The sequence below is a fragment of the Podarcis pityusensis genome (assembly GCF_964106645.2).
Source record: "Podarcis pityusensis genome assembly, chromosome: 3".
Classification (NCBI taxonomy): Eukaryota; Metazoa; Chordata; class Lepidosauria; order Squamata; family Lacertidae; genus Podarcis; species Podarcis pityusensis.
Window position 1 is genome coordinate 100,708,991 of NC_138026.1, and position 25,822 is coordinate 100,734,812.

The 25,822-nt window shown below is 42.1% G+C and overlaps 4 protein-coding genes across 6 annotated transcripts in view; 2 read left to right on the plus strand and 2 right to left on the minus strand.

Annotated features, from left to right (window-relative positions):
* LOC308472913 (uncharacterized protein) overlaps positions 1-25,822 on the plus strand; it is a 445,281-nt gene that overhangs the window by 72,856 nt on the left and 346,603 nt on the right. The window lies entirely within an intron of this gene.
* Positions 5,055-8,790, minus strand: LOC308473055 (uncharacterized protein). The gene is made up of 3 exons (XM_080998302.1): positions 8,634-8,790; positions 7,533-7,643; positions 5,055-6,548 (listed from the first exon to the last, which is right to left on the minus strand). The coding sequence occupies exons 1-3, from the start codon at positions 8,692-8,694 to the stop codon at positions 6,412-6,414; spliced, it is 309 nt and encodes a 102-aa protein (XP_080854428.1). The 5' UTR covers positions 8,695-8,790; the 3' UTR covers positions 5,055-6,411.
* Positions 13,374-25,476, plus strand: LOC308472941 (uncharacterized protein). 3 transcript variants are annotated; one of them, XM_080998238.1, is made up of 3 exons: positions 13,374-13,562; positions 13,800-13,910; positions 14,906-15,114. In XM_080998238.1, the coding sequence occupies exons 1-3, from the start codon at positions 13,502-13,504 to the stop codon at positions 15,043-15,045; spliced, it is 312 nt and encodes a 103-aa protein (XP_080854364.1). In that variant the 5' UTR covers positions 13,374-13,501; the 3' UTR covers positions 15,046-15,114. The 3 variants fall into 3 exon arrangements, 2 of the variants coding, with proteins under 2 accessions (XP_080854364.1, XP_080854363.1); XR_013983803.1 differs by lacking the exons at positions 13,800-13,910; positions 14,906-15,114 and adding exons at positions 24,188-24,298; positions 25,269-25,476 and having other exon boundaries at positions 13,376-13,562; XM_080998237.1 differs by lacking the exons at positions 13,374-13,562; positions 13,800-13,910; positions 14,906-15,114 and adding exons at positions 23,033-23,178; positions 24,188-24,298; positions 25,269-25,476.
* HAAO (3-hydroxyanthranilate 3,4-dioxygenase) overlaps positions 20,668-25,822 on the minus strand; it is a 44,772-nt gene continuing 39,617 nt past the window's right edge. The window contains exon 9 of the mRNA XM_080998189.1: positions 20,668-20,769. Coding sequence (XP_080854315.1) covers positions 20,683-20,769 — 87 coding nt within the window. The 3' untranslated portion in view covers positions 20,668-20,682. The remainder of the gene's footprint in view (positions 20,770-25,822) is intronic.

A 25,822-nucleotide genomic window follows, 5' to 3' on the forward strand; every position in this document is an offset into this window, starting at 1 on the left:
TTAAGCTTTAACCCTTGTTCCATTTTTCTAATGATTTCCTCAAAGGTGGCTTGCCTTCCTTCCATATTCACTTTTTTGACAGTCAATACCTCTCTTGGTGATATCCACCATGGGATTTTCCTTTCCAATAAATTTAAATTGACCTTCTGATCACATGATTTAAAAAACCTTTATGAACTTTTACCTTATCATACCACAGGTACGAGTGCTACCCGTACCTGTTGTCAGGACCTTCTAAATCCAAAAGGTCCGTATTTTCCAATGTTATCCATTCCTTTAACCATACGAGACATACGAGAGATTCATATCTGGTAAGGCAAACCCACCTCTTTCTTTTTTATCTATCGATATTTTCATTTTAATCCTTGGCTTCTTTCCCTGCCAGACGAATCTCGACAATATTTTTTGCCATTCTCTACATTGTCCTGTCCCCTTGATCACTGGAATTGTTTGGAATAAGAATAACATTCTAGGCAAAATGTTCATCTTAATCACCGATAATTTCCGCCTGTTCCAAATTTCTAAATCCTTTTTAATCTCTCTCCATGTGATTTTCTAATTATCTTTATACAAATTTATATTTTTCGTTGTTAGCCAAATTCCAAGGTATTTCACTTTATTAACCACCATAATTCCTGTCCTATGTTGCAATTCCTCTGTCTCTTCTTTATTCATATATATATATATATATATATATATATATATATATGAGAAAATAAGCACAGACACATCTTTCCTGGCTGCTGCATGGTTGAAGAGAGTGTGAGCATGCAAAGGAAGTGAAGGCTTCACTTCCTCCTGCACTGGAGAAGAGGGTGTGCATCTTAACTGAGTCTAGGGAACATGGTTCTCTTGTCTTACTTTATACACCAATTAGCGCTCATGTACACTTATCCTTGACAGCAATTTCCCAGTTTGCATGTGGGTAGCTAGGTCTGCTCACATAACAATCTTCCCCCCACCTCTCCTATCCACATGCATGCCTGAGGTTTTCCCCTACCCTCTAGAGCAGATTTAGGAGTGCACGAGGATGGGGAGGGTGGAACATGTGTGCCTATACTGAGAATAGCATCAGCATTACCTGACTACAGGCAACTCCTCACTTGTGCAGGGATTCCATTCCCAGCTGCCACATGCACCAGCAAAACATATGTAATTGTGTCCTTCCCTTCTCCACCCCTGTGCTGCCCTCACCTCACCCCCTTCTGGTGCCAAAAATGCCACATTGACAGCAGCCCCTCGTGGGCTGATTGTGCACAGGTAGGGCGGTGCCTGTTATTGTTTCTGTGCTCTGAAGTGGTTTAGTCATGCTGGTCACATGAGCCAGAAAGCTGTCTGTGGGCAAACGCCGGCTCCCTCGGCCTGAAAGTGAGATGGGCGCCGCAACTCCATAGTCGCCTTTGACTGGACTTAACCGTCCAGGGGTCCTTTACCTTTTATTTTACTATATACAGTGGTGCCTCGGGTTAAGAACTTAATTCGGTCTGGAGATCCGTTCTTAACCTGAGGTACCACTTTAGCTAATGGGGCCTCCCTCTGCCACCGCGCTGCTGCTGTGCGATTTTTTGTTCTCATCCTGAAGCAAAGTTCTTAACCTGAGGTACTATTTCTGGGTTAGCAGAGTCTGTAACCTGAAGCGTCTGTAACCCGAGGTACCACTGTATACACCAAACTCCCAGTCAATAGGGAATACAGACACAACTCATTGGAGAGCACCTTGGATATTTTATGTGAAATCCAGTTACTCATTGTTGTGGTGGTGGTCATGACCCAAACATTCACTCTTTTTTCTCTTCCTCTTTCCTCCCTTTCACCCCTTGTCTCAGATGGGAAAGTTTCTGGGAAAGTACTTGGTTGCAGGAAGGCTAATTCTCCGAAGTGTGGTTCTATAGCTTATAAGCCAGAGATCGTAACCCATTATGAACTCCACTGCTGCAGGGGTAAGGATTTATGCAATGGAAAATTGTAAGACAGGCTGAAAGCAACATCAAGATTCTACACTCCTGCAAACAATAAAAGTTTGTGCTGTTTCCCCTTGGCTTGTCAATTTTTTTTATTGTTTTGTTTTAATTCTTCTATGTGAATTGGTCTAGTGGTCCGGGCTAGCAGGCAGGGGCTGGGGGTTTAAAATGGAAAATATTCTACAAAGCTAAGCATTTAGGAACACTGAAAACCCAAGGGGCTTTGGTTTCAAGAGAATGGTGGGTAAATTTATTACGGACAGTGTGTTGATTATTTAGTTAATTGGAAAGAATTTACTGGAGCCCTAAATTCAAACAGGGAACTGAAGACTCTCTGGTAATAAAGAGCCCCCCCACAGTGTTTTAAAAATACAGCAGTAAAGCATGGGAATATGGGCTGTTAGATCTTCTAGAGATCCCATTCTAAGTCAATTACAGTGTTTCCCCTTTCTACCTTCTGTAATATTTAATAAACCACACCGTTTAGTAAGTTAAAATGGTTTTACTTACAATCTCCAAAGGTCAGATTCATGTGTTTTCGCATACAGCAGCAAGAAAAACTCAGGCTGAAACCTTGGGTTACAAAATATGGTAGAAAGTTTATAAACATAAGAAGAGTCTCCTGGATCAGGCCAATATTTTATCTAGTCCAACATCCTGTTCTAATAGGGACCAACAAGATGCCTGCAGGTAAACGGCAAGGAGGACCCAAACACAAGAGCACTCTGCCCTCCTGCAGTTTCCAGCAACTGACCATGGAGGCAAAGCATATACCTCAATCATAGCTAATGGTCATTGTTGGCCTCCCACTCCATGAATTTGACCAGTTCTCTTTCAAAGGCACCTAAGCTGGTGGCCACAGCTGCCTCCTGTAGGAGCCAATAGCTCTGTGGTCATATGTGAACGATTCCATTCACTCACAAAAAGGAAAGCTGGTGTTGAGGACAGCATCCTCACAGAGCATGTGAAAAATATTGCTAATTAGAAGGGCAAGTATATTATGTTTATGACACTATGGGCTCATCCCAAAATGTGCCTCCAGCGTGGCCCACCATCTGCTAGGGCTGATGGGAACAGAGAACAGCTAAGACAGGCACAACATATATTAAACAAGTGCCCAATGGGGTTGCTGCCATCACCATTGGCTAGAGCACTGTGCCATCTCTAGTTTGTGTTTGCCAATAGATCACATCAAAAGAAAAGACAAGAGAAGAAATCCAAGATATGAACACGGTGCCCCATATATACTAAGCCTGTACTTGGCTATGACTCTTCTCAGAACAGAGAGGGAGACATAGCTGTCAACTTTTCCCTTTTCTTGAAAGGAATCCTATTTGGAATAAGGGAATTTCCCTTAAAAAAAGGGAAACGTTGACAGCTATGGATGGAGAATCTCTTCCAGATGTTGTTGGACTTCAGCTGCCAGCTGCCCTAGCCAGGATGGCCAAAGTATTTTAATTGTGTCAGTTTGACAAGATTTCTCTACCACCTATTTGACAAAAACCCCTGTAGTTTTCATAAGGACATATAAAATATTCATTAAAAATACTGATAAGACATTAGATAGAGTTACAGAGAGGGTGTCTCTGAGAAATATTAATGGGTAGGCACTTCCAGGGAGTAGGGGCTATGCTAAAGGAACAGTTTATTGGGGTGGATGTGTTGAATAATTCTCTCTATATAGCTGACAGATGAGGAATCAGAAGTTCTTGGGAATCAGGTGGGGGATTTCCCCCATTTCTTGGATTGAAGTCACAAGGGAACAAAGGGAACGTGAACAGAGGGCACCTTCTCATTTTGAAATAGCATGGCATGGCTGATAAATTGCAAAGCAATTTAATATGTACCGTATTTTTCGCTCTATAAGACGCCCCAGACCATAAGACGCACCTAGTTTTTGGAGGAGGAAAACAAGAAAAAAAATATGTTCTGAATCCCAGAAGCCAGAACACCGAGAAGGATCGTTGTTCTGGCTTCTGGGATAGCTGCGCAGCCTCTTCAGGGCAGCGGGATGAAGGCTCCCCATGCCCTGAAGAGGCTTCGCGTGGCTAAGCCAGAAGCTAGAACAGTGAGAGGGAGCGCTCACAGCGATCCCTCTCGCTGTTCTGGCTTCTGGGATAGCTGCGCAGCCTGCATTCACTCCATAACACACACACACATTTCCACTTACTTTTTAGGAGGGAAAAAGTGCGTCTTATAGAGCAAAAAATATGGTAACTGCTTCTTAATTGGTCATTCCATCCAATTCAGTGTGGATATTCTCACTCACAACGTGAGGGCTAGGTAATCCCTCCTGACTCCAAGCATCATATCTATTGTTCCAACCACTTCCTCTTTATCCCTGCCCATAAACCTTTGAAAATGTGCCTGGAAAGTACACTACACCCCTGACTCCCCCAAGAGCTTTGAAGATCAATGACTCTAGTAGTGTTTAAGGGAGCTCCCTGTCCCAGATTCACTAGCAGTTTAAGAAGGTGAGCTTTATTTATTTTTTAAAAAATCCTCCCCCACAAGTGTTGTGGCTAATGGCATGGCCAGTCCAGTCCAGCATCCTGTTGTCTATTCAGAGTCCCTAAATGCTTAGCTTTGTAGAATAAGGTAAAGGGACGCCTGACCATTAGGTCCAGTCGTGACTGACTCTGGGGTTGCTGCGCTCATCTTGCTTTATTGGCCGAGGGATCCGGCATACAGCTTCTGGGTCATGTGGCCATCATAACTAAGCCGCTTCTGGCGAACCAGAGCAGTGCATGGAAACACCGTTTATCTTCCTGCCGGAGCGGTACCTATTTATCTACTTGCACTTTGACGTGCTTTCGAACTGCTAGGTTGGCAGGAGCTGGGACTGAGCAACGGGAGCTCACTCCGTTGTAGGGATTCAAACCACCGACCTTCTGATCAGCAAGTCTCTGTGTTTTAACCCACAGCGCCACCCACGTCCCAGCTTTGTAGAACACAGTGGCCAAACTGTACTCATGGGGGGGGGGATAGTACTTTCTCTTTCGAACCCCCAGCCCCTGCCTGCTTTCCCAGACCACTAGACCACTTCTCATAGCTCAATTAAAACAAAAACAAGAAAAATTGACAAGCCAGGGGGAAACAGCATAAACGTTTATTGTTTGCAGGAGTGTAGAATCTTGACGTTGCTTTCAGCCTGTCTTACAGTTTTGCATTGCATAAATCCTTACCCCTGCAGCACTGGAGTTCATAATGGGTGATGAGCTCTGGCTTATAAGTTATAGAACCACACTTCAAAGACTTATCCGTCTTGCAACCAAGTATTTTGCCAGTAACCGAGACAAGGGGTGGAAAGGAGGGAAGAGGAAGAGAGAAAAGCGTGAATGTTTGGGTCATGACCACCACCACGACAATGATTAACTGGATTTCACATAAAATATCCAAGGTGCTCTCCAATGAGCTGTGTCTGTATTCCCTATTGACTGGGAGTTTGGTGTATATATTACATCAGAGTACAGAAATAAATGCAGGCACCATCTTCTTGCACACAATCAGCACATGTGGAGCTGCTGACATGAGCAGCATTTTTGGCACCAGAAGGGAGTGAGGTGAGGGCAGGGCAGGGTGGGGGCAGAAAAGGGAGGGACAGAATTACGTGTGTTTCGCTGATGCATGGGGCAGCTGGGAATGGAACCCCTGCACAAGTGGGGGTTCCATTCCCACAACACCAGAATTAATTTTAAAAGTTGGCAGGTGTCAATATATAGGTAGAAAAATTCAATTTCAGAATTCATAGGGCTGAAAGGGATGGAGTGGGGTGAAGGGAAGGATCTGTAAAGTCTGAGTCAGAAGTTCATAGATCCCACTTGAAAAAGCCCAAAGGCGCTGTGTAGTAAGAAGCTGAATTGATGGCTTGAAACATAAGTTTTGATTAAAAAAAATACAGAGTTGATGAAAGTTTTGAAAGTAGAGGAAATAAGAGCGAGTGATATATATATATAGCCAGTTAATTCTTTTTGATTAACCAAGAAATCAACACATTGTGCATAACACCTGCCCACCATTCTCTTGAAACACAAGCCCCTCATGTTTCAAGTGTTCCTAAATGTTTAGCTTTGCAGAATACAGTGACCAAAAATCTCACCTTTCATGCTGTTTTTTCCTTTTTAAATCATTTCACCTTTTAACAATCCAATCAAATTACATAGAATGTTCAAAATTAAACAAATACATATCAAATAGTCCAAATATTCAGCCTAAATTATAAATATTTTGTTGGGACTTCCCATGCTTCAAGTTTGGCGGGCTCTGATCTGTTTGGGGTTCTATCAGATACTGCAGCCAAAATAATACCCACCCCCCATCTTGGACATCAGTGCATATAGTATATTTGAAAGAAAGGAAAAAACAAGAAAGGTTGACAAGCTGAGGGGGAACAGAATAAACGTTTATTCTTTGCAGGAAGGCAGAATCTTGAGGTGACTCTCAGCCTGTTTTAAAAGCTTGCATTGCAGAAATCAGTATCATCACAGCACCTGAGTTCCTGAAGCATGTTGTTTCGTTGTAAAGAATTTTCACACCGCACTTTATCCTTCTTTGCACAATCGAGTATTTTATCTATAAACTTTTCATCTGAGACAAGGTGTGAAGAGGAAGAAAGAGGAAAAGAGAAAAGAGTGAAGATATGTATCATTCTCACCCTCAGTCCTCACAATGATTAACTGGAATTCACTTAAAATATCCAAGGTGCTCTCCATTAAAAAGCCTGGTAATACTGATAGCTGAAAAATTAAGAAACAAAAGGGCTGAATCGAGACATATATATATATATATGAATGATTAGGAAAACGTGTTGTAAACTTCATAATGGGAAATCACGTTGGAGAAAGATGGGACTCCACAGCGCCATCCAGTGTCATAGTGTTATAACGCATATAAAACGCTTTTTCTTTACTAATGCAGCTGAGTCCAAGGTTTATTACTCTGGGGAAACAAAGCTATTCTGAATACAAGTACACATGTCTCTCTCCACCTTCTTCTACAGCCCCTAAATCTGCTCTACAAGGTAGAGAGAAACCCACAAACAAGTTTAGGAGGCACATATGGGAAGGAGGGGGGCGATGCTTATTTTGTGAGCTGACCTTGGTACCCACCTGCATACAGTGGGATATTGCAGTGAAACATAAGTATGCATGGAGGGTTTGAGACCAGAGACCTGTGTTTTATAGAATTGGGTCATACACCCTCTTTTCTGGTGATGTAAGTATCTTATTTGTCCTTCTTTTAATTATTTCAATGTGCTGGGGGGGGGGACCAAGAAATTTTCTGCCCAGGCTACCACCTGACCTTGCTACGCCACTGAGTGATGGAGGAAATAAGACCTTCTCTTCCTTTCTACACTCACACTCTCTTCAACTATGCAACAGTCAGGAAAGAAATGTCTCAGCTTGCTGCATAAAAGCTCAGACTGCATGCTTGAAGCTATGCTTCTGACAAAGGCATTTCCCTGAATTATTCCCCATTGCTGTATCACTAATCTGAAAGATATGGAAAATGAGAAGGGGAATGTGGACCATGGAGCCCAAACAAGGCAAAACCTTTGCAGCTGTTTCTTACTTTTATAGGTGATGATGCCAACGCAGATTCCTTCATCATCAACTTCACATGTTTTGTGTTTGCATGGTACTCCTGGTATCATAACGATGCATTTTATACATAGGCGAGCATCTGCTCCAAAAGAGAAAACAAAAATGTTGTGAATAGCGGAGGGTTGCTTTGATTGATGGATTATATTTTTATGCCACTTTTCATTCAAAGGAACCCCAAAGTGTCTTAGAAACAATGAATGACAATAGCATCATAGAGCATCAGAAATACAGCAGAAATCATATAGAATAATTAACAAGATTTTTAAAAAGTAATAGCCAAATGGCCATGGAGTTTCCCTAAGCCACTGTGAAATATTAAATGGAGAAATGGAGAAAGAGGCAGCCCCCAGACCACTTCTGAAGGACTTTCTGCTTGTAAAAGTAAAGCTGGGTGGATTTTTCATGGCTTGTTCTTTAAAGAATTGACCCCAGATGGGATTAAAAGGAGTTGGCACAGGATGGGAAAACATTGAGCCATCCACCCCTAGCTTTGAGATGAACCTATAGTTTACCCTCATCTTTTTTAAAAATAAATAGTTTTTATTAAAGATTTCTTGTGCTACAGAAGGCTTGCCCACATCTTGAGTTTTATTTTCTATTTGCAAAGTATCTCTACCAGGTAAAGGAGTCAGTTTCCCTGCTTGAATATTAGGGAGAGTTGCTTAAATAGATAAAATGTTTAACAGATTCTAACAGGCTGCAGTAAAGAAAGAGATGTGAAGCAGGGCCACTCCATCATTGATTGCAGGGAGTTGGACTAGATGACTCTTGGGTCCCTTCCAACTCAAAGATTCTCTGATTCTCTGATCAGCTTCACTGCAACAACAGCTGCCCTTGGCTCACCCTCTCCCTCAGTTGCCACCTAGCAACAGTCTTTCCATTAAGGTGCAACAGAGGGAGAGAACAGAAGAAGGGCCATTTCATTGGCTAAGTTCAGATTCTGTGGACAAAGCATAAATTTGGTTTGGTTCATATTTCAGTATGAAACTACCTAAGTTGCATTTTCCTTTTCTTAACCTGCCTCCCTTGGCTGACAGTGCTTTTCCCAACTCTTGCAAAAAGAACATACCTCCAGGTGTAAGGAACAGGAAAACACAGATTGCAAGAAGTACATGACTTCGGATGGACATCTTGGTATCAAAAGGACACTGTATGTTCTCCAGCAGAGCCCCAAATCACAGAGAAATAGATGTGGACCTTTACTGGATTCCTCCAGGTTGGAGAAGCTTCTTCCTTTGATCCTTTTAATAACACCTTAGAGATCATGATGTTCTTGGAAAGGAAGTATAAAGATAAATGGGTGGGTCGTAACATCATGAACTGGCCACTCATCATAGAACAAAAATCCCAATTTAAGTGAGAATTTGAAGTGTGGGTGGAACAGATTCTTTGATGTCAGGGCTTCAATGGCCTCTGCAAGTCTCCACTGGCACACTTATAGCAGATTTTGATAGCCAAGATGTGTAAATAAGAAGCAGAGTCTTGACGTTCCTGAAAGACTAAATGCATTCCCCCACACCCAAAGAACAAGCAAGTGTTATAGAACTTCCTTTCAACATCCTTTGTTTTATTTTGCACAGTCACACCTCATGTTGCATCCGCTTCAGGTTACGTGTTTTCGTGTTGTATCCCGCAGCAACCCGGAAGTACTAGAAAGGGTTACTTCTGGATTTTGCGACTGGTGCACGCACAGAAGCACTAAATCACACCGTGCACATGCGCAGAGGCAGCGCTTTGGCTTGCATCAACTCCATGTTACGGACGGGCCGCCGGAATGGATTCTGTCCGTAACATGATGTTCCAGTGTATTGAAGAGACTTTATCCACTCAGTCAGTAAACCTACACCCACTTACCAAGGAGTAAGCGCCATTTAACTAAGTATATTTCACTTCTGAGTAGACCCATACAGGATCACCTTTTTTCAGCTTTCATTCAATGAACATGAAATGTGACATGTAATGTTAATGGCAATGTCCAGATTATCTAGTAATACTTTATTTAGAATTTCAGAATTTGGTTTTGAGTGCAAAATTAAGAAGATGAGAAGAGCCTGCTGGATCAGGCCAATGACCAATTCACTCCAGCATTCTGTTCTCATAAGAGTCAGCCAGATGCCTGAGGGAAACTGGCTTGAAGGACCCAAGCACAAGGGTCTTCTCCCCTCTGGTTATTTTCAGCAACTGGTAATCGGAAGCAGCTCTCAAAGCGTGATTGCCAGAGAAAGTGTTCCTGACAAATTGGTACACAGAGCTCCTGCACATTAGAAATGCATTCAGGACACACAAGAAACCCATAAAGAGAGAATGCAATTGCACATTGTACTTAAGGTACACAGTATAGTTCCATCTGGCTGAACTCAGATAGCAATGTCCCAACTCCTGCCTGCCTTCCTATAATTTCAGTACACTGTGGGAAGTGTACCAGAGCAAATGCATCCGCTGGCCAAGAAAGCACATACATAACAGGCAAATGATGAAATGTAAAACTCACAAAGTCATAGGCTGTTGACTGTTTCATTTCAGTTTCTGGCCAAAAACCTCCCCTTTCATTCTATAAGGCATGGAGAGTCCTCCCCTCCCTTCAGTGACTTCAAAGACGAGAATTAATGAGCACTTTCTATTTTATAGTCCTTTTTATTCAGTCATCTGGTTGCAAGCAAAAATCCACATCCCTCCACAAGGAGCGAAGTTGGCTACTATGAACCCTCTCCCTTCCATCTCCCACAACATCTCGGGCATCAACGAGAAGTTCCTCCTCTCTGCATTCTTTGTTCTCTAATACGGACAGACCTCCTAGTTTTGGGAGAGGGAGGGTCTCCCATACTCTCTAATGATGTCTCTGCTGGCTGTTCCTTCCCTTCTGTTTTTCTTTCCATTATCTCGTAGCTAGGCAACTCCTGTCTAAGATGCTCTGTGTCTGTGTCTCTCCCTGCTTCTGAAACTGCTGGAGACAAGGGGCGCGAATCTTCCCACTCCTCCAGCTCCTCTTCAAAGAGGATCTGATCTGCCTGAGAATGCATTCCCCAATCCTCTGATTCAGACCATTCCCTGACACATGCTGATTGGGCTGTTCTAGAATACTACGGGTGGCATTGTGGTCTAAACCACTGAGCCTTGGGTTTGCCAATCAAAAGGTTGGCGGTTTGAATCCCTGCAACGGCGTGAGCTCCCGTTGCTCTGTCCCAGCTCCTGCCAACCTAGCAGTTCAAAAGCACGCCAAAAAGTGCAAGTAGATTAATAAGTACTGCTCCGGCAGGAAGGTAAACGAGGTTTCCGTGTGCTGCTCTGGTGTCGGTGTTCATTTGTGCCAGAAGCGGCTTAGTCATGCTGGCCACATGACCTGGAAAAACTGTCTGCAGAGAGGACAAACACCAGCTCCCTCGGCCTGTAAAGCGAGATGAGCGCCGCAACCCCAGAGTCGTTCACAACTGGACTTAACTGTCAGGGGTCTCTTTACCTTTACTGTACCTTAGGATACTGCAGCTGAAATAGCACTGACCCACTCAACACCCCCCCCCCACTATCTTGGACTATTACACCACTGCATATATCATACTTGAAAGAAAAGAAAAGAAAAAACCAAGAAAGGAGGACAAGCTAAAGAGAAACAGTATATAATTTTTATTCTTTGCAGGAGGGTGAAGGCTGATGACTGTGTCAATTCTGTTTCCAAGAATGCAAAGTAAAGCTTGCCATGTCAACATTTAAAGGGGAAATATATTAGTGCAGAGATGGATCCTCTTTTTCAACTCCAGGGAAATTCTGAAGGTGCAAGGGGTTCATGGCAGTGGCCACACACATTGACTAAGAAGAGGCAGGCAGCTTATACACACATGCCATGGGAGAGAAGCACTATGACAACTGACACATTTGTTAATTTTGGATTCTGTCTCATTTCTTGATTCCTAAATTCAGTTTTCCAGAATTCCACAACAATTCATTATTTTAAGGATATTTGGAAGTAATTGTGCTGGGCCCGGGGGTAACACGAGAACCTTGGGTCCAGGTCCAGTCCAGAATCTAAAGGTTCTGCTAGGAGTCAGTCTGACAGGGTCAAGGCAGGACACGAGGCAGGAATCCAGGCAAGGACAGGTACAGGATCTGGCATACAGCAATGCTGCTCCCGCAACCTGGGGCGGGGTCTGACAGCCTTTTATCTTTGTTGGGGCAACGGCCGGTCCTGATCCCCAGGCGACTCACCTCGAAGGTGAGCACTCCTCCTGCAAGTACTCAGGTCTCTCCTTCTCTCAGACCTTAGTCTCTGCAGCTAGGGAGACTTTGGTGTGTTACTAGACCCAGGGGCTGCCTCAACCTCCCCTGACCAAACCGGTAGTGGAGCAGTTGTAAGTGATGGCCCAGCTGAAGGCAACAAGCTAATCCCCGCATCTGGAGCCAGGGCAGGCTCAGGCACCTGACTCGGCCCAGTTGGTGCTTGTTGCAAGGGAACCTGTGCAGACTGGGACTCTTCAGGATCAGGCCCCAGACTTGGTTCAGATGATAGGCAAAGGATCCAGTGCAGACTGAGACTCCTCTGGTTCCGAGTCTGAGCCTGAGTCCCAAGCCATCACAGTAATACTGTCTCCAACCCTCGGGGCAAAGCATAACTATCATGGCTACTAGGCACGGATAGCCTTATCTTCCATTAATATGTCCAAACGTCACTGAAAGCCATCCAAATTAGTTGCCAGTTCCAGCAAGCTCTTCTTACATTCTTAATTTTGCACTCAAAACCAAAATCTGAAATTCTAAATAAAGTATTACTAGATATTCTGGACCTTACCATGAACATTATACGACTCATCTCTTGTTCCTTGAATGAAACCTGAAAAAGGTGATCCTGTATGGGTCTACTCAGAAGTGAACTCTGCTGAGTTCAGTGGAGCTTACTCCTTGGTAAGTGGATGTAGGTTTACTGACTGAGTGGACGAAGTCTCTTCAATACAAAATAAAACAAAAGACGTTGAAAGGAAATCCTATAACACTTTCTTCTTCTTTGGGAGTGGGGAAATGCATTTAGTATTTCAGGAACGTCAGGATGGCATTGCGGTGTTTATATTGTCATTTCTACAGATTTATTATATCAAATTAGAAACATTAAAACCATTGTCCATTTATTGTTGGGCAAGCATTGATGACATTTCTGATTTTGCCCTGCATTTATTTGGTCCTAATGTTGGCTATTTGCAGACCAGTTGCGCTGCAGAGAGCTTGCTGGGGAGACCACACATTACAAGGAACACAAAATAACTTTAGCTAGGTTTTAATAACAAAAACAAAAACTCCTTTCACACTTAATATATCAGTAAACATGACCCATCCACCAACCCAACCACCAGTGTACTGAGAGAGCTAGGTGCTGCTCTTTATATACTATACCCAATTGCTGACACAGCTTAATTAACACAACTTAGCAGCACCTGCTATACTGTTTCACGGCTGTAAAACTAGGTCACGTTATTTGCTCTGGCCCTTAAAGACATACACATCTTGTGGAACCACAATGAACCTTCAAATTTAAAGAGACCATGCAACACCTAAAAGTTGAATTAAACATTAAAACCATTGTCCATTTATTGTTTGCAAGCATTGATGATATTTATGAATTTGCCATGCATTTATTTGGTCCTAAAAGTGGCAGGTGTGCCAGTGGAGACTTGCAGAGGCCATTGAAGCCCTGACATCAAAGAATCTGTTCCACCCACACTTCAAGTTCTCACTTAAATTGGGATTTTTGTTCTGTGATGAGTGGCCAGTTCATGATATTATGGCCCACCCATTTATCTTTATAGTTCCTTTCTGAGGACACCACGATCTATAGGCTGTTGTTAAAAAGATCAAAGGAAGAAGCTTCTCCACCCTGGAGGAATCTAGTGAAGGTCCACATCTATTCCTCTGTGATTTGGGGCTCTGCTGGAGAACACACCTTTTGATACCAAGATGTCCATCCCAAGTCAAGTACTTCTTGCAATCTGTGTTTTCCTGTTCCTTACACCTGGAGGTATGTTCTTTTTGCAAGAGCTGGGAAAAGCACTGTCAGCCAATATTCTGTATGATTTCTGCTGTATTCTGTCTTATGATTTGTGATGTATTTCTGATGCTCTATTACCGTATTGTCTTTCATTGTTTCTAAGACACTTTGAGGTTCCTTTGAATGAAAAGTGGCCTAGAAATATAATCCATCAATCAAAGCAACCCTCCATTATTCACAACATTTTGGTTTTGTCTCTTGAAACAGATGCTCGCCTCTGTACAAAATGCCTAATTATGGTAGCAGGAATGCCATGCAACCACCAAACATGTGAAGTTGATGATGGAGGAACCTGCGTTGGCATCACCATCCTCGAAAGTAAGAAACAGCTGCAAAGGTTGTGCCTTGTTTGGGCTCCATAGTCCACATTCCCCTTCTGCTTATTTTCCATTTCTTTCAGATTAGTGATACAGCAATGGGGAATAATTTATGGAAATGCCTTTGTCAGAAGCATAGCTTCAAGCATGCAGTCTGAGCTTGTATGCAACAAGCTCAGACATTTCTTTCCTGACTGTTGCATAGTTGAAGAGAGTGTTAGTGTAGAAAGGAAGAGAAGGTCTTATTTCCTCCATTATTCAGTGGCATAGCAAGGTCAGGTGGTACCACGTGCAGAAAATTTCTTGTCCGTCCCCGCCCCCCAGCACATTGAAATAATTAAAAGAAGGACAGATAAGATACTTACATCACCAGAAAAGAGGGTGTATGACCCAATTCTATAAAACACAGGTCTCTGGTCTCAAACCCTCCATGCATACTTATGTTTCACTGCAATATCCCACAGTACGCATGTGGGTACCACACAATACTCCACTCCTTCCCATATATGCTTCCTAAACTTGTTTGTGTGTTTCTCTCTACATTCTAGAGCAGATTTAGGGGCTGTAGAAAAAGTGGAGAAAGACATGTGTACCTGTATTCAGAATAGCTTTGTTTCCCCAGAGTAATAAACGTTGGACTCAGCTGCATTAGTAAAGAAAAAGCATTTTATATGCATTATAACACTGTGACACTGGATGGCACTGTGAAGTCCCATCTTTCTCCAACGTGATTTCCCATTATAAAGTTTACAACACATTTTCCTAAAATGTATGTGTATGTGTGTGTGTGTGTGTGTGTGTGTGTGTGTGTCTAGATTCAGCCCTTGTGTTTTTTTATTCTTTCCGCCATCAGTATTACCAGGTTTTTTTAATGGAGAGCACCTTGGATATTTTATGTGAAGTCCAGTTAATCATTGTGGTGACTGAGGGTGAGAATGATACATATCTTCACTCTTTTCTCTTTTCCTCTTTCTTCCTCTTCACACGTTGTCTCAGATGGGGTGTTTAGAGATAAAATACTCGATTGTGCATCAAAGGATATGGTGAAGTGTGATATGCCTTCTCCTAATCAAAATGGTATCCGTCTGGAAGTCAACTGCTGTGATGATTCTGATTTCTGCAATGCAAACTTTTAAAACAGGCTGAGAGTCATCTCAAGATTCTGCCTTCCTGTAAAGAATAAATATTTATTCTGTTCCCCCTCAGCTTGTCAACCTTTCTTGTGTTTTCCTTTCTTTCAAATATGCTATATGCTGTGGTGTAATGGTCAAAGACAGGGGGGTAAGTGGGTTCAAAATGGCCAGTACTATTTTGGCTGCAATATACGATAGCAGCTGAATCAGCATGAAAGGGGAGATTTTTGTTCACTGTATTCTGCAAAGTCAACCATTTAGGAACACTTGAAACATGAGGAGCTTGGATTTCAAGAGAATGGTGAGCAAGTGTTGTTATGCACAATGTGTCGATTTCTTGGTTAATCAAAAAGAATTCACTGACTCTATATATCACTTGCTCTCATTTCCTCTACTTTCAAAACTTTCATCAACACCGTAGTTTTTTTAATCAAAACTTATGTTTCAAGCCATCAATTCAGCTTCTTACTACACAGTGCCTTTTGGCTTTTTCGAGTGGGATCTATGAACCACTGGCTCAGACTGTCCAGATCCTTCCCCGCACCCCACTCCACCCCTTTCGGCCCTAAGAATTCCAAAATTGAATTTTTCTAACTATATACTGACACCTGCCAACTTTTAAAATTAAATCTGGTGTTGTGGGTGATGCCAGTGTGTTCAAGAGTTCTCACACTGTGTTATATATAGCAACGAGGCATTCATGTTGCAAGACCTCACTCCTAGTGGAACACAGAAATATGTTTTATTTTGTCTTAGGCCACATTCGCACGATGCATTTAAATTACTATGATGCCACTTTAAACAGCCATGGCTTCCCCCACCCCTAAAATCTTGGAGTTGTCGTTTATTTTTATTCCATTAAAAAAAAAACAAAAAAAAAAACATTGTTATCGCTTTCCAAAAATATAAACATTAACAGAACAATTGGTTATCCCCATTCCCACCCCCTCTCCCTGGAATAGAAGACTAATGAGTTAGATTTTCCCATAAGTCCATGTGAATATTTCATAAAGGGGTAACATATTTCAACAAAATTATCCAGATCAGATGCCTTGTTGAAACATGTACTCTCTTCGTTAGTTTCTCAGACAAAGCAATTGTCCATATTTTTTTCCATTATCTGATGTGTAGGTGATCAATTACTTTGCTATGAGTAATTGTGCAGCCACCATAAGAAAATCAATACAGTGGTACCTCAGGTTACATACGCTTCAGGTTACATACGCTTCAGGTTGCAGACTCCGCTAACCCAGAAATAGAGCTTCAGGTTAAGAACTTTGCTTCAGGATGAGAACAGAAATCGCACGGCAGCGGTCCAGCGGCAGTGGGAGGCCCTATTAGCTAAAGTGCTACTTCAGGTTAAGAACAATTTCAGGTTAAGAACGGACCTCCAGAACGAATTAAGTACTTAACCTGAGGTACCACTGTAAGTTCCGTGTATAACAAATTAAGTTGAATATCTGTTAATAAGCCTAGGCTTGGATTACATTATATGTCCTGATGATTTTGGTTATTTCTGTACATATGCTTTCCCATAATGGTTGTAACAGCTCACATGCCCACCACATATGAAAAGTCATATCAGTTGCCCTGTAGTTTATTAAGGGTGCTGAGAGTTGCTTGTAAACTCTCCTATTCCTTCCCAGAGTAAAATGGTAGTTTAGGGAAAATGGCATTGCTTAATTGAGCAGTCAGCTATACAGAGTGTTGCCAAAATAAGTGGAAGCATTAGATTGTTATAATGAGACTGGACTGCCATGACTGAGAATGAACATCTCACCAGGGATTTGAGTAGATTAAACATATGGGGGGGATTCAATGCAGTTCAAAGCAATGAGACCCTAGGTGTCAATTCCCCATCATAGAGCTGGGCTCTACCAACTGTAAAACATACGGAGCACATTAATTCTAAATAGGAAAGCAATCTATGGTGTGTGGGTCACAAATTATTAGGGCATGGGACAGGAACCTGAAAGCCGGTGGTCCTCCTGAATATGGGACAGAGTTAAGCCTCCTTGCCTTTCCGGTGCTGTATCACTGCCACTGAAATATACTCGGAGTCGAGAGTGGATTTCATGCTCTTTATTCAGCTCATAGTGGTGAGGAGGAATAGAAGTTCCCCCAGAATGTCTGCTTTATATACATTATTTACATAATGGGCCCCACATGATTGGCTAATTCTGGGATTCATCTGTAGGCCAATCAGGTTGCGGATTCACTTCCACCTGGAGCTGGATTGGGTGGCTCCTGTGGACCAATCAGACTGCTGCATTCTGGACCCTATTGTTCTAGGACCAATCAGACTGCTGCCTTTTGGATCCTATTCAACTCAGTACATAACAGCCACCTTTCTAGTTTAGTAGATTGAAGGTAAAAAGCATTCCAAGAAAACAGGAGCGGAATGGCAGCGCAGGAATGCTTAGTTTGAGACAGACAACACAAACCTATATCACTCAGAAGAAATCCCCACTGATATCAGTGAGGTTTACTCTGATGTAAATGTGTATTGCAGACAAAATCTCAAGCTTTGTATTTGATTTGTGAAACAAAGTTACAAAAAGCAAAACAAAAACCCTCACAAAATATTTGGCTATCGTGACTCCACTGGGGCAGGCGAGGCAGCCAGTCTGATGCTCCAACAATGGACTCGATGAGAGGAACCCGACGAGGAAAAGCAAGGTAGGGCTTCAAGCTGAGGCTGTTCAAATTGCCTGGGCACAGGCCTGAGGGAAGCCTTCTTGCTCTGTCAGCTCCACCCCCACCCCGGCCCAGCCCATTGTCCAAGCCTGCACGCTCATTCGTACAGCTGTCAACTTTTCCCTTTTATTGCGAGGAATCCTATTCGGAATGAGGGAATTTCCCTTTAAAAAAGGGAAACGTTGACAGCTATGCCCATTCGCCAGTTCCTGGTGCAGGCTAGGATCTGGATTGTGATATGCCCAGGCCACCTGTCAGGGCAGGACACCATCCTCAAATCCCTCATCAAGGTCTTGGAAGAGCCTCTGCCATCCCGCAACGCTGCCGCACACTTGACTATCGTCACTCTGAAGAATGTCCCATTAAGCAATCATTTTAATAAATAAATAAATGGGAAATATTTTTATTTTATTTATTTATTAAATTTGCATACCACCCTATACCCATAGATCTTAGGACCACCAACTCAATAATAACAACAACAACAACAACAACAACAACAACAACAATAATAAAAACCATAGCGTATAATTAAATCTTTAAAATACAGTTACAGATAGGTAGCCGTGTTGGTCTGCCATAGTCAAAATAAAAAAAATCCTTCCAGTAGCACCTTTAAGACCAACTAAGTTAGTTCTTGGTATGAGCTTTCGTGTGCAAGCACACTTCTTCAGATACACTGAAACAGAAGTTGCCAGATCCTTCTATATAGTGAGAAGGTGGGGAGGGGTATTACTCAGAAGGGTGGTGGGAATGGGAGATTGGCAGATAGCTGAGATGAGCCTGCTGACGACTCTTAACGACTGTAATAGGTCTTACAGGAAAAGGCAAGGGGTGAGAAGGTGAGAAATGGCTTAGTCATGTATAATGGGATAAGAATCCAATGTCTTTGTTCAAACCAGGTCTCTCCATGGTTTTAAGTTTGGTAATGAGTTGCAATTCAGCAGCTTCTCTTTCCAGTCTATTTCTGAAATTCCCCACAATCAACCTTACAATGAATCAATCACCCCACAATCAACCTTACAATGAATCAATCTATGCAAGAAATACATTTTTTGGACACTACTATAAAAATACAGGATGGGCGCATAGACACCACCTTATACCGTAAACCAACTGACCGACAAACATATCTACATGCCTCTAGCTACCATCCCAAACATACCAAACAGTCCATTGTATATAGCCAGGCACTACGTTACAGCCACATCTGTTCCAATTCTACAGACAGAGACTCTCACCTAAGAGATCTACAGCAAACCTTTTCAGAACTAAAATACCCAGCAGATGAAGTTAGACAACAGATCAACAGAGCCAGACTTATACCCAGAGAGAACTTGCTGCAAGACAGACCCAAAAAAGAAAATAACAGAACACCTCTAGTCATCACATACAGCTCCCAAGTTAAAACAGTACAACGCATCATCAGAGATCTACAACCTCTCCTGGACAATGACAGTTCTCTTTCTCAAGCTCTGGGAGGAAGACCTTTCATTGCCTACAGACAGCCACCCAATCTTAAACAACTCCTAACCCACAATAATACTACAACCAGACTTAACACGGACACTGGCACCAGAGCCTGCAATAAACCCAGATGCCAACTTTGCTGCCACATACACCCGGACAACACCATTACTGGCCCCAACAACATCACACATACCATCTCGGGACTATTCAATTGCTCATCATCTAACATTGTGTACGGCATCAAATGCCAACAGTGTCCTTCAGCTCTCTATATTGGACAAACAGGCCAAACCTTACGCCAAAGAATAAATGGACATAAATCTGACATCAAGAATCACAAAACAGAGAAACCAGTAGGAGAACACTTCAATCTCCCAGGACATTCTATACAAGATCTCAAAGTAGCTGTTTTACTACAAAGGAATTTCAGAAATAGACTGGAAAGAGAAGCTGCTGAATTGCAACTCATTACCAAACTTAAAACCATGGAGAGACCTGGTTTGAACAAAGACATTGGATTCTTATCCCATTATACATGACTAAGCCATTTCTCACCTTCTCACCCCTTGCCTTTTCCTGTAAGACCTATTACAGTCGTTAAGAGTCGTCAGCAGGCTCATCTCAGCTATCTGCCAATCTCCCATTCCCACCACCCTTCTGAGTAATACCCCTCCCCACCTTCTCACTATATAGAAGGATCTGGCAACTTCTGTTTCAGTGTATCTGAAGAAGTGTGCTTGCACACGAAAGCTCATACCAAGAACTAACTTAGTTGGTCTTAAAGGTGCTACTGGAAGGATTTTTTTTACTTTAAAATACAGTCGTACCTCAGAAGTTGAATGCCTTGCAACTTGAACGTTTTGGCTCCCGAACTCCGCGAACCCGGAAGTGAGTGTTCCAGTTTGGAAATGTTCTTTGGAACCCAAACATCCAGCATGGGTTCTGCGGCTTCTGATTGGCTGCAGGAACTTCCTGGAGCCAATCGGAAGCAGCACCTTGATTTCTGAACATTTTGGAAGTCAAAGGGACTTCCGGAATGGATTCTGTTCGACTTCCAAGGTACGACTGTATAGGGGAAATAGCCAACAGTGAAACAAATAAATTCTCTGAGAAGGCCTGGCCTGCTGAAACAAAATATCTTTTGGTATCAAAAATATCAAAATGGCAGCACCTGTCTGATTTCAGTAGGAACAGTGTTACAAAATACTGGTGCCACTACACACAAACAGGGGTAGCCAATATGGTGACCTTCAGATGGTGTTGAACATTGCCCACCAGCCTCAGTCATCATGGTTAGGAATGATGGGAGCTGTAGTTCAGCAAAATAAATAAATAAATAATGGCTACCCCTGGTGTAGAAACTAAATGCATTTTCCATGAATAGAAAGCAGAAGGAGCAGTGATGCACCAATACCTGGGTGAGAGGAGGTGGCCATTTGCAAAAGGTGGCCAACCTCACATACTGTTGTATACTTACGCAATCTGTTCTGGGATGAGAAGGCTGTCTCCATTTTCTAGACACAGGGTATTACTGTCAGCAGTAACAACAGATGTTCCTTCCTGAAAAGGCAGGAACAAAAGACAGGCTTTTAATTCTTTCTGGACTGTCATTAGCAGCCACAAACTAGGAAGTATATTTTAATGAACTAATCAGTCAGTCTAACCAAATCATCAATAATCTAGTGATCTGGGAAATAAACAAATGAAATAATTCTGTAAAAGCAGGGCTTGTGACCCAAAACAGTCATTAACAACTATATGCCACAGGCTTGATAGACATTCTTGGTTCTCATCTTTCTGGGACCTGAATAAACTGAATGGTCGTTGGGACAAGAACCTAGATTTGGCTGCTGGTGGGAGATTTTTCATTTACCACAGTGTTTCTCAACTTTTTCTCAATCCATGTCCCCTTTTAGCTAACATAAAACAGATTCCACACCCCCTTCAATTCCAGTTCACATAATTATTTAATTTGTATTTTTCACATGGATTGAAATTTCATAACTTTAAATTTGTTTACTTATATTGTATATTACCAAAACAAAAAAAACCCTATTCTCTCACACACTCCACACCAAGTTCTTTGTATGCCCCCGTTGGTTGAGAAAAAACTGATTTAGTGCATCACAAGTTGTGCAGTGAAAAGGTCCTCCTTTGTTTTGATCAGTTTAGGCTCATTACTTGCAGGGCGGGGGAATATTGAGACCAATAATGTGAGTCGATGTAGAATTTTGGGGAAAAGTTCGTCTCTCCCTGGAATTCTGTAGTGATAGCTGACCATTTCATTTGTGGAACTATTTGAATTGAAATTGGGGGGGGGGGGGCTGAGTGAGGCTTAACTTCCATAAGTAAAGCCAACAGAAAAAGAAAAACTCCCCTGCTACGCAGTACAGATGCACTGTGAGGAGTAGCAATCAGACTGAGTTTTGCAGCCCACAGCGCCTCATAATGAAGCTGTCTTGAGGTGACCCACTTCTGTGGCATTGTTAATCAACTAAGCTAGCAGTGTGCTGATAGATATGTCAGCCTGAAAATATGGCACTTGGTTGTTTGAAGTATTTTTCAGTCTTCTCATCAGATCCTCAAAATACTTTCCAGGACCTGAAAAGTTGCTCACCAAGCCAACAGGGACTAGACTGACATTGTGTTGTTGTTTAGTCGTTTAGTCGTGTCCGACACTTTGTGACACCAGGGACCAGAGCACGCCAGGCACTCCTGTCTTCCACTGCCTAGGTTTACTGACTGAGTGGACGAAGTCTCTTCAATACAAAATAAAACAAAAGACGTTGAAAGGAAATCCTATAACACTTTCTTCTTCTTTGGGAGTGGGGAAATGCATTTAGTATTTCAGGAACGTCAGGACTCTGCTTCTTATTTACACATCTTGGCTATCAAAATCTGCTATAAGATTGTCACTCCCATCTTTTCTATATTAGTGAGGCTAAAAGGTCTCCTTGAAGTTATTTTTGAATGGGCATGCATAAGGTTGTGAGGTAAGTATGGCTTTGCGGTGTTTATATTGTCATTTCTACAGATTTATTATATCAAATTAGAAACATTAAAACCATTGTCCATTTATTGTTGGTCAAGCATTGATGACATTTCTGATTTTGCCCTGCATTTATTTGGTCCTAATGTTGGCTATTTGCAGACCAGTTGCGCTGCAGAGAGCTTGCTGGGGAGACCACACATTACAAGGAACACAAAATAACTTTAGCTAGGTTTTAATAACAAAAACAAAAACTCCTTTCACACTTAATATATCTGTAAACATGACCCATCCACCAACCCAACCACCAGTGTACTGAGAGAGCTAGGTGCTGCTCTTTATATACTATACCCAATTGCTGACACAGCTTAATTAACACAACTTAGCAGCACCTGCTATACTGTTTCACGGCTGTAAAACTAGGTCACGTTATTTGCTCTGGCCCTTAAAGACATACACATCTTGTGGAACAACAATGAACCTTCAAATTTAAAGAGACCATTCAACACCTAAAAGTTGAATTAAACATTAAAACCATTGTCCATTTATTGTTGGGCAAGCATTGATGATATTTATGAATTTGCCATGCATTTATTTGGTCCTAAAAGTGGCAGGTGTGCCAGTGGAGACTTGCAGAGGCCATTGAAGCCCTGACATCAAAGAATCTGTTCCACCCACACTTCAAGTTCTCACTTAAATTGGGATTTTTGTTCTGTGATGAGTGGCCAGTTCATGATGTTATGGCCCACTCATTTATCTTTATACTTCCTTTCTGAGGACACCATGATCTCTAGGCTGTTGTTAAAAGGATCAAAGGAAGAAGCTTCTCCACCCTGGAGCAATCTAGTGAAGGTCCACATCTATTCCTCTGTGATTTAGGGTTCTGCTGGAGAACATACAGTGTTCTTTTGATACCAAGATGTCCTTCCCAAGTCAAGAACTTCTTGCAATCTGTGTTTTCCTGTTCCTCACGCCTGGAGGTATGTTCTTTTTGGAAGAGTTGGGAAAAGCACTGTCAGCCAAGGGAAGCAGGTTAAGAAAAGGAAAATGCAACTTAGGTAGTTTCATACTGAAGTATGAACCAAACCAAATTTATGCTCTGTCCATAGAATCTGAATTGAGGCAGTTAAATGGAAATTCTTCTGTTCTCTCCCTCTGTTGCACCTTAATGGAAAGACTGTTGCTAGGGGGCAATTGAGGGAGAGGGTGAGCCAAGGGCAGCTGTTGTTGCGGTGAAGCTGATCAGAGAATCATAGAATCTTAGAGTTGGAAGGGACCCAAGAGTCATCTAGTCCAACTCCCTGCAATCAATGATGGAGTGGCCCTGCTTCACATCTCTTTCTTTACTGCAGCCTGTTAGAATGTGTTCAACATTTTATGTATTTAAGCAACTCTCCCTAATATTCAAGCAGGGAAATTGACTCCTTTACCGGGTAGAGATACTTTGCAAACAAAAAATAAAACTCAAGATGTGGGCAAGCCTTCTGTAGCATGAGAAATCTTTAATAAAAACTATTTTTTTTAAAAAAAAGATGAGGGCAAACTATAGGTTCATCTCAGAGCTAAGGGTTGATGGCTCAATGTTTTCCCATCCTGTGCCAACTACTTTTAATCTCATTTGGGGTCAGTTCTTTAAAGAACAAGCCATGAAAAATCCACCCAGCTTTACAAGCATGAAGTCCTTCAGAAGTGGTCTGGGGGCTGCCTCTTTCTCCATTTCTCCATTTAATATTTTACAGTGGCTTAGGGAAATTCCGTGGCCTTTTGGCTATTACTTTTTAAAAATCTTGTTAATTATTCTGTATGATTTCTGCTGTATTCTGTCTTATGATTTGTGATGTCTTTCTGATGCTCTATTATCCTATTGTCATTCATTGTTTCTAAGACACTTTGGGGTTCCTTTGAAAGAAAAGCGGCATAGAAATATAATCCATCAATCAAAGCAACCCTCCGTTATTCACAACATTTTGGTTTTGTCTTTTGGAGCAGATGCTCGCCTCTGTGCAAAATGCCTAATTATGATACCAGGAGTACCATGCAACCACCAAACATGTGAAGTTGATGATGGAGGAACCTGCGTTGGCATCACCACCCTCGAAAGTAAGAAACAGCTGCAAAGGTTGTGCCTTGTTTGGGCTCCATAGTCCACATTCCCCTTCTGCTTATTTTCCATTTCTTTCAGCTTAGTGATACAAGAAGGGGAATGATTCATGGAAATGCCTTTGTCTGAAGCACAGCTTCAAGCATGCAGTCTGAGCTTTTATGCAACAAGCTCAGACATTTCTTTCCTGACTGTTGCATTCTTGAAGAGAGTGTTAGTGTAGAAAGGAAAAGAAGGTCTTATTTCCTCCATCACTCAGTGGCGTAGCAAGGTCAGGTGGTAGCCCGGGCAGAAAATTTCTTGGTCCCCCCCCCCCCGCACATTGAAATAATTAAAAGAAGGACAAATAAGATACTTACATCACCAGAAAAGAGGGTGTATGACCCAATTCTATAAAACACAGCTCTCTGGTCTCAAACCCTCCATGCATCCTTATGTTCCACTGCAATATCCCACAGTACGCATGTGGGTACCACACAATACTCCACTCCTTCCCATATATGCTTTCTAAACTTGTTTGTGGGTTTCTCTCTACATTCTAGAGCAGATTTAGGGGCTGTAGAAAAAGTGGAGAGTGACATGTGTACCTGTATTCAGAATAGCTTTGTTTCCCCAGAGTAATAAACCTTGGACTCAGCTGCATTAGTAAAGAAAAAGCATGTTATATGCATTATAACACTGAGACGCTGGATGGCACTGTGGAGTCCCATCTTTCTCCAACGTGATTTCCCATTATAAAGTTTACAACACTTTTTCCTAAAATGTTTATATATATATATGTGTGTCTAGATTCAGCCCTTGTGTTTCTTTATTCTTTCAGCCATCAGTATTGCCAGGTTTTTTAATGGAGAGCACTTTGGATATTTTATGTGAATTCCAGTTAATCATTGTGGTGCCTGAGGGTGAGAATGATACATATCTTCACTCTTTTCTCTTTTCCTCTTTCTTCCTCTTCACACGTTGTCTCAGATGGGGTGTTTAGAGATAAAATACTCGATTGTGGATTGAAGGATATGGTGAACTGTGATATGCCTTGTCCTAATCAAAATGATATCTGTCTGGAAGTCAAATGCTGCGATGATTCTGATTTCTGCAATGCAAACTTTTAAAACAGGCTGAGAGTCACCTCAAGATTCTGCCTTCGTAAAATAATAAACATTTATTCTGTTCCCCCTCAGCTTGTCAACCCTTCTTGTGTTTTCCTTTCTTTCAAATATGCTATATTCTGTGGTGTAATGGTCCAAGATAGGGGGGTAAGTGTGTTCAAAATGGCCAGGACTATTTTGGCTGCAATATACGATAGCAGCCAAATCAGCATGAAAGGGGAGATTTTTGCTCACTGTATTTTGCAAAGTCAATCATTTAGGAACACTTGAAACATGAGGAGCTTGGGTTTCAAGAGAATGGTGAGCAAGTGTTGTTATGCACAATGTGTCGATTTCTTGGTTAATCAAAAAGAATTCACTGACTCTATATATCACTTGCTCTCATTTCCTCTGCTTTCAAAACTTTCATCAACTCCC

Coding starts and splice junctions, on each gene's coding strand:
- LOC308472941 (XM_080998238.1), top strand. CDS start 13,502: ATGTCCATCCCAAGTCAAGTACTTCTTGCAATCTGTGTTTTCCTGTTC. Junction 13,563..13,799: donor CCTGTTCCTTACACCTGGAG/GTATGTTCTTTT, acceptor CTCTTGAAACAG/ATGCTCGCCTCTGTACAAAA. Junction 13,911..14,905: donor TGGCATCACCATCCTCGAAA/GTAAGAAACAGC, acceptor ACGTTGTCTCAG/ATGGGGTGTTTAGAGATAAA.
- LOC308473055 (XM_080998302.1), bottom strand. CDS start 8,694: ATGTCCATCCGAAGTCATGTACTTCTTGCAATCTGTGTTTTCCTGTTC. Junction 7,644..8,633: donor CCTGTTCCTTACACCTGGAG/GTATGTTCTTTT, acceptor CTTTTGGAGCAG/ATGCTCGCCTATGTATAAAA. Junction 6,549..7,532: donor TGGCATCATCACCTATAAAA/GTAAGAAACAGC, acceptor ACCTTGTCTCAG/ATGAAAAGTTTATAGATAAA.